The sequence below is a fragment of the Lactuca sativa genome, chromosome 9 (genome assembly GCF_002870075.4).
Source record: "Lactuca sativa cultivar Salinas chromosome 9, Lsat_Salinas_v11, whole genome shotgun sequence".
NCBI lineage: Eukaryota > Viridiplantae > Streptophyta > Magnoliopsida > Asterales > Asteraceae > Lactuca > Lactuca sativa.
Window position 1 is genome coordinate 14,343,166 of NC_056631.2, and position 12,256 is coordinate 14,355,421.

A 12,256-nucleotide genomic window follows, 5' to 3' on the forward strand; every position below is an offset into this window, starting at 1 on the left:
CATATGGATATATATATATATATATATATATATATATATATATATATATATATATATTAGATTGGTGGTCCTTTTGAGATAATTTCGTTGCATTTTTGGTCCCTTGATAAACTAAAATGACTATAATACCCTTCTGATATATTTTTTTTCTATTTAATTTAAAGGAAAAAGAAAATAATTGATTAATTTGGCCCACATCTCTCTCTCTCTCTCTCCAACTTCTATTTCTTTCCCATTCATGGGTGAAACCCATGTCACCACCTCATCAGTCATCTTTGTGACCTCTCCCACTCATTCGTACTCCACCGACGAAGACAATGACACCGGCGAGCTGTCGGCTGAAACAACCCACCACCGTTTGCGACCTTCGTTGTCGTTCACCACCCTCCACAACCTCCTTCTCGTCACCTGCAACTCGCCACTAACCTCCTCTCGATGACACTACAACAACGAATGTATACGGAAGAAGAAAACCGGGCAACGTAGCTGCCATCCATCGTCGACATAAGCCACCACCACCCATCTTTGTTGCTGCTTTCGGAACTACTCCTCTCCGACCATCTGTTGCCTTCCACCGGCTCTCTCCCCCTCTCATTCATTGCCGGAAAACGAAGAGAACGAAGGCAACAAGTTGTCGTCGCCACTGTTGTTAGAGATAGTCACCACCGCTGTGCTGCTACCACTTGCCACCCCTCATCGCTACTGTTGAGGAGTCGACCACCACCGTCGTTCTACGTTGTTGATGTCGCCGACCATCTCCGTCGAACCACCACCTTATTCTATTGTTCAGTCACATACCACCAAGAAACACCGCCATTCCACCCATTTCCTCCCTATCTTGCACCACCACATCCCCTCCATCACCAGTGTCACCCCACACTCTCTCCACTCGTAGTTCACAGCCAGAGGAGAGGAAGGAAGCGGCAGAGCTGCCGCCAATCGATGTTATCGTCGTGAGTCCAATCACCATCGGCTGCCACCGCTATATCGCCACCTCCCACTGCTGTTTTGGAAGTTCTAACTACCGCCACCCTCCTGTTGCAGTAACAACAACCATCTCCACCTTCGTTTCGATTTTGGTCTCCTCCGTTCGTACCATTTGAGATCAATAAAGACCAACGAAGTGGGTCTCATATTTCCTTTTTATATTTAATAATAATAATTTTATATTTAATAATAATAATAAATTTATATTTAATAATAATAATAATTTTAAAAAGTGAAAGAAAAATGAAAACTAAATTCATGAGGGTATAATAGTCATTTTAGTTTGTACAGGGACCAAAACTGCATGTAAACTACCTTAGAATGACCACCAGTCCAAAAAAATCGTGGTTTGGATTAAAACCCCAAAAAAATGCATACCACAATGACCATTTTTGCAATTTTAGAAAACAAAAAAACCCTAAAAATCATAAAAATGCATAAAAAATACCAATACATCACAAAACTTTTTTTTGAATTTTTTTATCAAAAAGTCGCAGCATTTTTTACAATTTCGCTGAAAAAAAATTAAAAAATCTTTTTTTTTGTAAAATTTTTGTTTTCAAATTTTTTTTTCAGCGATTTTGACTTAAAAGTTGCGATTTTTTGATAAAAAAATTCAAAAAAAGTTCTGTGATCTCTAAGTATTTCTTTTATGCATTTTAATGATTTTTAGGGTTTTTTGTTTTCCATAGAACCTAAACCTCTACTTCGACAATTTTCCTTGGATGTACACATGTTTAAATATGAAGAATGGTGTCGGGAAGTAGGAGGTGAAATAGATGACCCAACAAATTTTCAGAATCTGGTAATATATGATCTACTTGTTGGTGCCCCAAATTCAGTATACGTTCTTCTCATAGCCACATTTCGCCTCTCCAACTTCTGCCTAAAGTGTATTCTGTTTGATCAGAGTTCGATTCATTTCTTGGCTCAACATGATAGTAAAGATTTTGACTAGCACAAGTAACCAGGTAAAGAGATTGTTTTTTGCACCACACAATTTTGGATCGGTTGCAACCATTACCTCTTTTTGGCTGTTGAATATCAGGAGATATTGACTTCACCAAAACCATCGGGGAAGTTCTAGTAAATTGAGGTATTTTTCTTCTTTAATCTGATTTAAATACTTTAAGAGCTAGTTGAATATATGCTTATGTAAAGTTCTAGTAATTTAGGTACTCGAGATCCTTTAGTTTCAAAAAGTACATTTATTTCTTATTTGATTGATTTTTATATAATATATTAGGGTTGTGTTCTTACAAATTACAACTCATTTGTTTGTAGCTTCGAGATCTGGTTTCATTCAACCATTCTGATGTTGATTTTGAAGTGAAATCGGGTGATAGAATTTGGAAGATGATTATTGAGAAGATAATCACACCTGAAGTCGTTGAGCTCGATGATATTGATTCAAGTGTACGATGTGCATGTGAGGTTGGATCAACCGTAGTTTGATTTCTTATGTTTGACATTAATGGAAGCCACCGGTACATTCTAGTTCTTCTTCTTTGGAGATCGTACAAGTTTCTTTTTGTGTTATCTGAAAGAACACTTTTTTATTCTGAAACAAATTTAAAAATTTCATCTGCTCTCATTGACCTGTTCTTATCGGGGTGAAGAACAACCATTTTCTTGTATTGTTTCTTGAGTGATGATTTGTGTGTGTGAGAGAGAGAAAGAGGGTGTGTCCTTTTTATTTTTAATTATTAAAATGAATAAAATAAATGAGATTTAAAAAATAAAAGAAAAATAGAAAATAAATACCCTGAGGTATTGCAATCATTTCAGTTTACTAAGAGACCAAATCCGCAACAAAATTAGCCCAAAATGACTATTTTGCAAATTTTTCTATATTGTTTGCACCAAATATTAAACCATCTTTATCATTTTGGTATAAAAAAATGATATAATATGTTGGAGATGGTAAATTTCTTTTGCCCCTAGAAAATCAAAAATCAATCAAAAAGCGGAGTTTGGTCTGTAGGTACAAGGAATACATGCACGATTAAAAACTTGAAATGTATGGATGGAGGGTAGGCACTCCACTAGAACCATATCAATATATACTTGTATCACAAATGTTAAATCAAGAAAAGAAAATTTATATTTTCACATAGATACTACTTACATACGATTATCTATTTGCCAATTCAAAACAAATACACCTTGATAACAAAAAATAAAGTAAATCAAAACAATACCAAAACCAAAACCAAAAACGTTACAAAATACATAAGGTGGTGACAAACTAAAAGAAATTTCCGCATTATATTATAAGAAAATTTTGGCACACAGATTGCATGCATCGTTTCATAACTAAAACAAAACACCATACTACTAGATAGTGAAAGTGAAAAGGAGGGAGGCTAGGAACAACCAAAACACCTACTTATTGAGCATAAATGTGATGGTGCAGGTGGTGGGTCCATATCCGTATCAGGCTTGTTCTTGTTCTTGTTTGCGGGAAGATGTTTTAAAAATGCTTTTACAGCACCATCCACTCCGTCCTCCTTCTCCATGGCCTTTGAAAGTTCAACCGCTCGTTCCTTCACCTGCAATAATATCTCCCAAATCATGGCATGTTGAAACTTGAAATAATATATAGTTGGTTGATTACCATTACCTTAGGATCTAGCATGAATTTAATTGCGTCTATCAATTTGGGAAGTGTAAATTGATCAACTGGTATGGGTGGAGGACCCACGCCTCTTGCATGAACTCTTTCTCCCCAAAATGGTTGATCACCAAAGAAAGGTACGATTGTGGTTGGACACTGGAAAAAAAAAGAATTCAGAAATAAATAATCAAATAAACAAACAAAAAAAAAGTGGAAAGAAGCTATTACCGCAGCTTTAAGACCAGCAGCTGTTGTTCCAGCACCCCCATGGTGAACCTGGAAGCAAAAGATTCATTAACATTTTAACATTGTTTTTGTAATCATATTTAATAAATTAATTATTTGTAAAATTAAACAAACTGGAAAATGAGATCTTACCACAGATGCACATTGTAAGAAAAGCCAGTCATGAGGGATGTTGTCCAAGGAGTATATAAAATCCTTAGGTTCTGTTACTGGAGGATAAATTTAGCCAAGTTAGCCTGATTCCATGAATAAATAGACAATCCCATAAACAGAAATCAAAATTACAAAAACTAATGGTAATAGTAAGAGTAAAAACATATAAGGAAATAAAAAAAAAAAAAACTTACAGTTGCCAAGACCACCCCAGCCTTTGTTGATGATTCCCCGCTGCCCAGTATCTTCTAGAGCTTTAACAATTATTTGTGTCATTTTCTCAGGCTCTTGAACAGGCTGACAGTGAAATTTCAAATTTTAAAAGAAAAAAAAAACACTACTTTGGAAATGAAAAGAAGAACTGTAGAGTTGAGTTTATTGCTTTTACAAACAGGGCCATGAATAGGAACGCTTATATGAGGTTGCATTTTCAAACCCAATGATATACAATTTTCAATCTGAATACTTATTTTTTTGGATAAAAGATATGCATATCTTGGGACCAACTTTAAGCCAGGAAACAAAAAAGAAAAAAGACTCACAAGACTACCAAACCCAATGTAGATAGGCTTGGGACCAGCTTTAAGCCAGGTTACAAGTTCTTGAGGAGGTTCATAATTTGAAGCAAGGTCAAGAAAACAAAATCCAACCACGTCAATCTTAGGTCCCCAGTCTGCAAAAACAATGTTAAAAAAAATATATTTAACAAAACAAAAGGCACACTTGAGTCTTGAGAATTGGAAGGAAAAGATAAGTTAGGGCAAACGTCCTTTCCCTGAATTTCAAAATGAAACACACCCAGATATAGCTTACCGGAATACGCCATGTCCCCTTTAACCACATTAAGTAAAAAATAATACAACTCCAACCAAACACTAGCATTGCAAACAACATAATGCAAGGTACCTTTCGGTTTAGGAACAAGGTGAGGGCTCCATATATATCCATGTGGAATATCAGACTCTGAGCCATGTGAGCCACTTAAATATGTGACTGGCCGCAGCTTTAGCTTTTTCTTCCTAACATCATTTATCATGTCCCGGATTCCAAGCCAAATCAAAGAATCAACAATTTGATATGACAACTGCATTACCTCACACAAAACCACCAATAGAATCAGAAAAGCTAAATCACTATTATGGTAAGTCAAGCAATGAACTTACCCGATATCCAGCTGATTGCTTCACACGGGATAAGGGATGAGGAAATTCACTAGTTGGCCTGTTTTCAACAAATTGCAACTCATTTTGTAAAAAAAAAAGATGGTTAGATGGGAGACAAAAACAACATTTAAGCTGGAAAACTGATAATCTAACATGATTTTTTCATGATTGATTAGACAAAACTTGCAAAAATATATATCTCCTAATTCAGAAAAAGACTTACGTCCAAGGCATTGTAAAAAATATATGAATGGGTATTTTCAGTGCCTCCGCAACATGCGTATGTCCTGCAAACATTTTTTTTCTCAAAAAAAAATGGAAGAAAAAAAAAAGAAAAAAGTTACTGAAAGTAGTCTGCAGAAAAACAATACCGTATGCTGGGGGATTGGCTATAATTGCCTCGGCTTTAAACGGGATTCGAGTATCAAGATCAGGCTCTTTACATGCTGGGAGTAAAGAAAAGATTATATCCTTCATCTGACTTCTCTGAACAGGAATCTCAGAAGGACCTGAAGGCAAGAACCCTTTGTTCTTAACCATGTCTGCAACGCATGACAACAGGTAATGGCACTTCAACTTCAAGTCTAGCTCATAATATCAAATTGTTTTGTGTTGAAGAAGGAGCAGTAATTAAGGACATACATTCAGCAAGAACTTTAGGGTCTCCACCAAGGGGATAAAACTCCAATCCAGCAGTCAAGACAAACTCCTTGAAATTTGAATGGGTTGCTAGTCTAACACGATGGCCATATTCCTGAAAGAACATAATCATTTGTGAAAAAACCATTCACATTCATAAATCTATTAAAATCCTCATTTCATAACAAAAATGACACCTGCAAACGCTTTCCAATTGCAACAAATGGTTGCACATCACCACGAGTTCCAACAATAAGCATGACTATCTGCAATGGTGGAAAATACCGAGGTTCAGTTGAGTCAAGAGGGTCTTCATTGCATGCATCATGAACTCTCCCATCTCCAGGACCATAATCACTGGGCTCAACATCTGCAGGTATCTCAAATTCTACCGTTCCATCGTCTTTTACAGTAGCAATTCTGTTCAACAATTTGAGCTGCAATGTTTTAAATGTTTTAACAGAAATCCCAGACATGCATGCGTAGAAGATCAAGCAGCTATATCAAACCAATAAACACATATACATCTATAAATCTGTCTGTGTGTGGTGTACCTTCTGTTGAACAGATATCTTTTCATCGAATATTTGAGATGCCTCTTCCACAAGTATGTTGCTACGTGTAGGCTTTTCGGTTTTTGATTTTTCCAGTTTATGTTGACTGGAAGGTGAGTCTAACTTGTCAGAAGTCGATAGTTCTGATTGTAATTTACGCAGTCTAAGTTGACTGGAAGGTAACTCCAACTTATGAGAACTCATGATTTCTGATGGTAATTTATGTGAACTAGGTAAGCTCTTTCCATCAGACCCTGCATGATAAGTCATAACAAAACTGAGATCAAGGAAAAATGTTGCAATATAAAGCCAAAGTCTCCTCGAGCTTGTGATTATGGTAAAGAATAGAACAAACTAATTCAAATGATTCAAGACTGAACTCTTGTAAGCCTATATATAAATGGTGAACTCTGATTCCAAATCATCACTAGTGATACTTAGACCATCAACAGACAAAATTTTACATGATTTATCTCTTTGCATTTGTTTTGATAACTAAACTCACAGTGTGAGTTTATATCTGATCCTAAACTCTTTTTCACATCTTCAATTTAGCATATAAACAATTTGAGAATATACTGTTCTCCAATATTTCAACATTGTCTTGTAAAACATTAATATCAAAAATAGTCATTTGTTAAAAGCGGCTGAAAGCTTCATATATTTACTTTAAGGTTTACTCAATTCTGGCATTCACGAAATCATGATTTTTGCATTTTAAGAAATCGTAAATTTCACATTAACAAATGAAAATTTTCAGGTCTGATCATAAAATCAATGCCTGGCCTTTTTTTCAAATTATACGTAGGATTTTAGTTGATATTACCAGACAAACGTTATGACATTATGCAAAATAAAATTTGAGTATAAAAATATATAACCTTACATAAACGAACGAAAATGGCATAATTGGCTTTTTTTCCAGTGGTTCCGATATTGTAGATAGATTACTAAAATTCTGTACAAATTATTGGAAATCAACTACTTCGATATTTCAATCAATGACCTCCGATCATTCGCTGCGCTACCGGCATTTACTAACAGAATCAGAACAAAAAATTAAAACCCAATAACCTGAAGAATTAGCAGCGCCGTTAGAAACAGGGCCACCGGCATCAGCAGCAGCATCGTCTCGACAGTTATCTATTTCCGCTCCACTGATTTCGCCATGAACTTTTTTCTCGGACTCAACATAAACTTCTCCTGCACTAGATGAAGAAGAGCTTGGTTTATCCTGATTCTGCACCGGTTCAGGAGACGGCTCCACGGTCGGTTGAGCCACGTCCATCTCCGGCGGTGAAGTCGCCTGCTTCTCCCGTTGTTTTTTATCCAGATCTATAGAATATGCCGGCGATTTCTGGTTTTCCTGCGTATTATAGAAGCAGGATGCAGCTCCGGAACATCAACGCGGTCGGGGTGGGAGAGAGAGAGAAAGGGAGAGAGGGACACGTTCCAAGTGAGTGGTGAGCGAATACGGAATAACGGTAGAAGATGTACAACTACGTTTGTAAAGGGATGAAAAATAGCTTTAAACGTGCAAGTTGCTATAGCATAGTTGCTCTGCATTTAGTCTTCTTTGTCCTGGAAATATATTTTATCGACTTTTTTTGGTAATGTAAATTCGGACAATAGTCAAAATAAAATCAAATGCAATATTTAGTGCGATATTTTCTAGAAAAGCCAACGGATATTTAGTGAAAGTATAAAAATACATGAAAAGCAAACAAAATTTCACCTTTGGTCCTTGTGGTTTTTTGAAAAATAAGACTTTTAGGATAATTTTGAAAGTGTTGCATCAATGGTCCTTATAGTTTCAAAAGTAAACACGGTAGCCATTTTAGCTAGGGATGAGCAAAAGAACCGAACCGGCCCGAACCGGACCGGAACCGGGAACCGGCTTCGGCCAAAATCAAGAACCGAACCGGCCCGGCGGTTCTACCGGTTTCGGTTCTATCGGTTCCCGGTTCCTACCGGTTTTTGTCGTTTCTTCAAATGTTGGAACCGGTCCTCAAAAAATAGCATCATACGGTTCCGGTTTTTGCCGGTTCTACCGTTTTTTGCCGGTTCTTCCGGTTCCGGTTATATCGGTTCCGGTTCCTACCGGTTCCCGGTTCTAAAAATCCACAAAAATAACGTCCCGGTCCCGGCCCGACCGGTTCCATCGGGTTCCGGTTCCGGTACCGGTTCAGGTCGGTTCCCCAGTCCATATGCTCATCCCTAATTTTAGCCATCTCCGTTAAAAAAAATATTGTTAAAAACATCTTAATTGCCCAATTTCTTCTAAGCCTTAGTCTCTATTTGTACCAAAATACATGTCAAAATAGTAGGTTATATGTTGGAAATGCCTAGTAAGTAATATTTGGATTTTATCACGTTTATAGTCAATGAATCGTTTATTAACATATGATGTATCCCCAAAAACTTTTGAAACTTTTTGAAATACTCTTTTGTATAAAAAATCAATTACTCTTTCCTCATCTGAAACATTATTTAGAAATCATATAAATAGTTTATTAATCAATGTTCAAATTATTGACTCTTAATCTAAAATTCTTCATCTATTCATTTTAAAAACACTACGTTTTCTCAAAACTCTTTTTACAGCTCATTACTTTTTTCATCTTGAAATGTTTAAAAAATATAACAGTCATATAGCACATAAATGGAAGAATGCAATGCATTATGCAACTACATTCATCCTTGTTCCTCTTACTGTCTCATTCACCGTTTTCTCATTTTGATAGCAATGAAGACTATGATATAGTTAGCACAAAGCATCCTACATCATGACTTCTCTCGTTTTGTAATTAGTCATCATCAAGGATACGGGTGAACTATCTGTTGGATTAAGGTGTCTAAGCCTGTAACTAAATTGGTATATATTCTTTGTAATTAGAAACAAAGTCGTTTTTTGGTTGCCCTCATAACTAGAACTTGGTTAAAATGACATTTATAGAGAGAGGATGATTTATTAGATTATTATATGATTAATAAACTAATTGGATATTTCGAGGAAATAATTTATTAATATATTATATGATTAATATATTAATTAGAAATAGAAAATTGGCTTGTTACTTTATATGATTAATAAATTAATGTGAAACGAATTAGAATTAATTAATTATTAATCAAAATTAATTTGGAATTCATTTTGGATTAATTGGAATTAATTAAATGTCCAAGCGTTGAATTGTAACTTTTAATGATTGAGCAAGGAATGAAAATTCTAAAACCTATATAGGTTGTGAACGAAATTAGGAGGATTCCAACGGTTTTCAGAAGCCTTTTGGTGGTAAATAAGGAAAATATTTGAATTTGGAATAAATCCATTATTTAATCCTTCATATCTTGTTTTGTCCTTAAGTTACCTAAACTATAAATAGGACCCCCAAGGAGATTGAAGTGATTTATTTACTACAACAAATCAAAGGTATGTAACCCTAATCCCATGATTTCGATAATATTAGGGCTTATGTTAGTTTTGTTGTTCATAGTATACTTCCTTCAAAGTGTTATGACATAGACCCTTTATAGGATGTATTTACCCTCTTAATTTTTAAGTGTTTTCCGTATTGTACATGATTTTGTATTACATAAAACTCATCAGTGGTATCATAGTTTAGGCTTATCAAACATTGATTGCATATTAGTTGAATTAAACAAAAAAAAATTATGTCAGACTAATCTTACGATGTGACAGTTATCTGTTACGTCGTGAACTCAGTATAAATCCAGAATTTCAGGATTTCTTGCCTAATCTGATTTGTGTTTGTTATTTGGTAATTATCTGCTTAGAAATAAGTTAGAATCCTATTTTTCATGTTTTGGATGATTAAATAAAATCCCTAAATATGACTACCTTCATCCCAAATTAATTGTCCACGTTTGACTTTTGAAGTCTTTATTCTTCAGCTTTGACATGAATATTTTTGTTTTTAATAGATAATATTCGATGCAAAATATATGAATGGATTGTATTTTAAATGTCTTTTCATTGTTATAAGTTTTATCAAGTAATATATAACACAAATAAAAATATTTAAAATCAAAGTTAAAAAAAAAGATTTCAAAAGTCAAAAATGGATAATTAATTTGGGACGGAGGGAGTATGAGATATATTTACTTGATAATTATTTAATTATTTGACTAATTAAAATTGAATTACCAATTATGAATTTAATAGTCAATTTAATTATAAGATTAATTAAAAGATAATTATAAATCCATGATAAGTTTAAATTGATTAATTTAGATAATTAATATTTATATCTTATATTTTGAAAAGATTTAAAATACACCTTATACTATATATGATTAACTGTTTAATATATTATATGTATAAGACAAGTCAGTCAAATCATTAGTAGACCTCATTTACGAAGCCATACTCCAAGAAGGGTATAAAGATGATGGCCTATAAGATAGCCGTTGAATGAGTGTCCACTCTCACCCACCGCTCCCATGTATGGTGAAGGGTTGTTAGCAGAACGAGTTTGATAGGACATAACCTATAAAAGTATGGTACCACAAAGTAACTAAACCTTTTATAAATCTCACTCTAGTTACTTTGGAAAAAATGTGAAATTGTATGCTAATCCATGAAAATGCACATTGTTTCCTTATGGGTTGTTAGTGGAACATGTGTGGTTAACCGACACACTAATTTGGGATTATAAAGGTGAAATGATGAAACAGCTCGTGTTTATGATTGTTGATAGAGCATATGTGGTTAACCGAGAGATTATAAATCGATCGAGGGTGTTTGAGCGGGTTTGCATGGTTATTCACATCTTAATTGTGATCCTCGACATCCCAGTCATAGTTAGTAAGATCATAATCGAGATTAAATATGTTATTGATAAGATTCAATGAATCTCAAAGATCTATGAGTTTCATGTGATTGAAATTGGTGAGATGACTCTACCTACCTAAAATAGATTCGAATTTGATTACGACATCCCTCTTCAAAGGTCAGATTGAAAATATGGAGCATAGCCTTAATTTAAATTATGGGTTAATAATTAAGGATTAAAATAAACTAATTTGAATTCTCTCTTCTCCCAAATTTTAGATGTCAAATCAAGACAATGATGGTCTTCCTCGTTCTTCTGAAGATAATCTTCCACATTCTAATAAAGGTGAAAAGGATTCTCTTCTTCGGGGAATGATGGAACTGGACATCATGCTTCTTTAATTCTTCCACCTCATCCTCATGTGGCTCTCCCAACGTCATGTTTAATTTGAGTTGAAAGATATGAAACTACTTAATCCCTACTGGCATGTAAACATGAAGATGAAAATGTTATGTGTGCGCACGTTCTGAAAATGAAGTCAAACAATGACAAATTGGAAAGGATGGGGGTCATATTCCCAAATGAGCAAGTCATTGATTTGGTTCTTCTTTCTCTTCCCGAGTCATATGGTCAGTTCATTAAGAACTTTCATACGAGGAATCTTGATGTGGCCCTAATTGATTTGTAACATCCGGATTTTTCGGATGCATTAATGTGTGTTTAACCTTGAGACTTATAGAGTGACTCGACGAGTCATGAGTCCGACTCACCGAGTAGGGCCAAGTTGCCAGTGTGGAATTAATGAGTGGACTCGACGATTCAGAGATTGTTGGTCAAAGAAACCCTAATTTCCCGGGGGTTGGGGCCTATATAAGGGAACTTATAGCCTCATTTGCAGCTCACCTTCACTGAGAATAAACCCTAACGTCCTTTTTGCTAGAGAGTGTGAAAGGAGCTAATTTTGGGGTCTTTTGGTACAATTTCTTTTGAAGAGGAGAAAAGGATTCATCAAGGAACAAGAAGGAGGTCAGTGGATCGGTGTTATTTCGTCCAAGAGCTTCTGGAGAAGGTAAAAAGTTCCTACCTTTCTCCTTGTGGTGA

General features: G+C 35.1%; 1 protein-coding gene across 2 annotated transcripts; it reads right to left on the reverse strand.

Moving 5' to 3' along the window:
- Positions 1–3,236: 3,236 nt before the first annotated feature.
- Positions 3,237–7,827, reverse strand: LOC111880234 (sterol 3-beta-glucosyltransferase UGT80A2). 2 transcript variants are annotated; one of them, XM_023876645.3, is made up of 14 exons: positions 7,434–7,827; positions 6,360–6,613; positions 6,003–6,242; positions 5,809–5,920; positions 5,538–5,708; positions 5,390–5,453; positions 5,167–5,224; positions 4,910–5,087; positions 4,546–4,676; positions 4,198–4,300; positions 3,983–4,059; positions 3,833–3,880; positions 3,611–3,760; positions 3,237–3,539 (listed from the first exon to the last, which is right to left on the reverse strand). In XM_023876645.3, the coding sequence occupies exons 1-14, from the start codon at positions 7,645–7,647 to the stop codon at positions 3,354–3,356; spliced, it is 1,986 nt and encodes a 661-aa protein (XP_023732413.1). In that variant the 5' UTR covers positions 7,648–7,827; the 3' UTR covers positions 3,237–3,353. The 2 variants fall into 2 exon arrangements, with proteins under 2 accessions (XP_023732413.1, XP_023732414.1); XM_023876646.3 differs by lacking the exon at positions 7,434–7,827 and having other exon boundaries at positions 6,003–6,225; positions 6,360–6,530.
- Between the last annotated feature and the right edge of the window lie 4,429 nt (positions 7,828–12,256).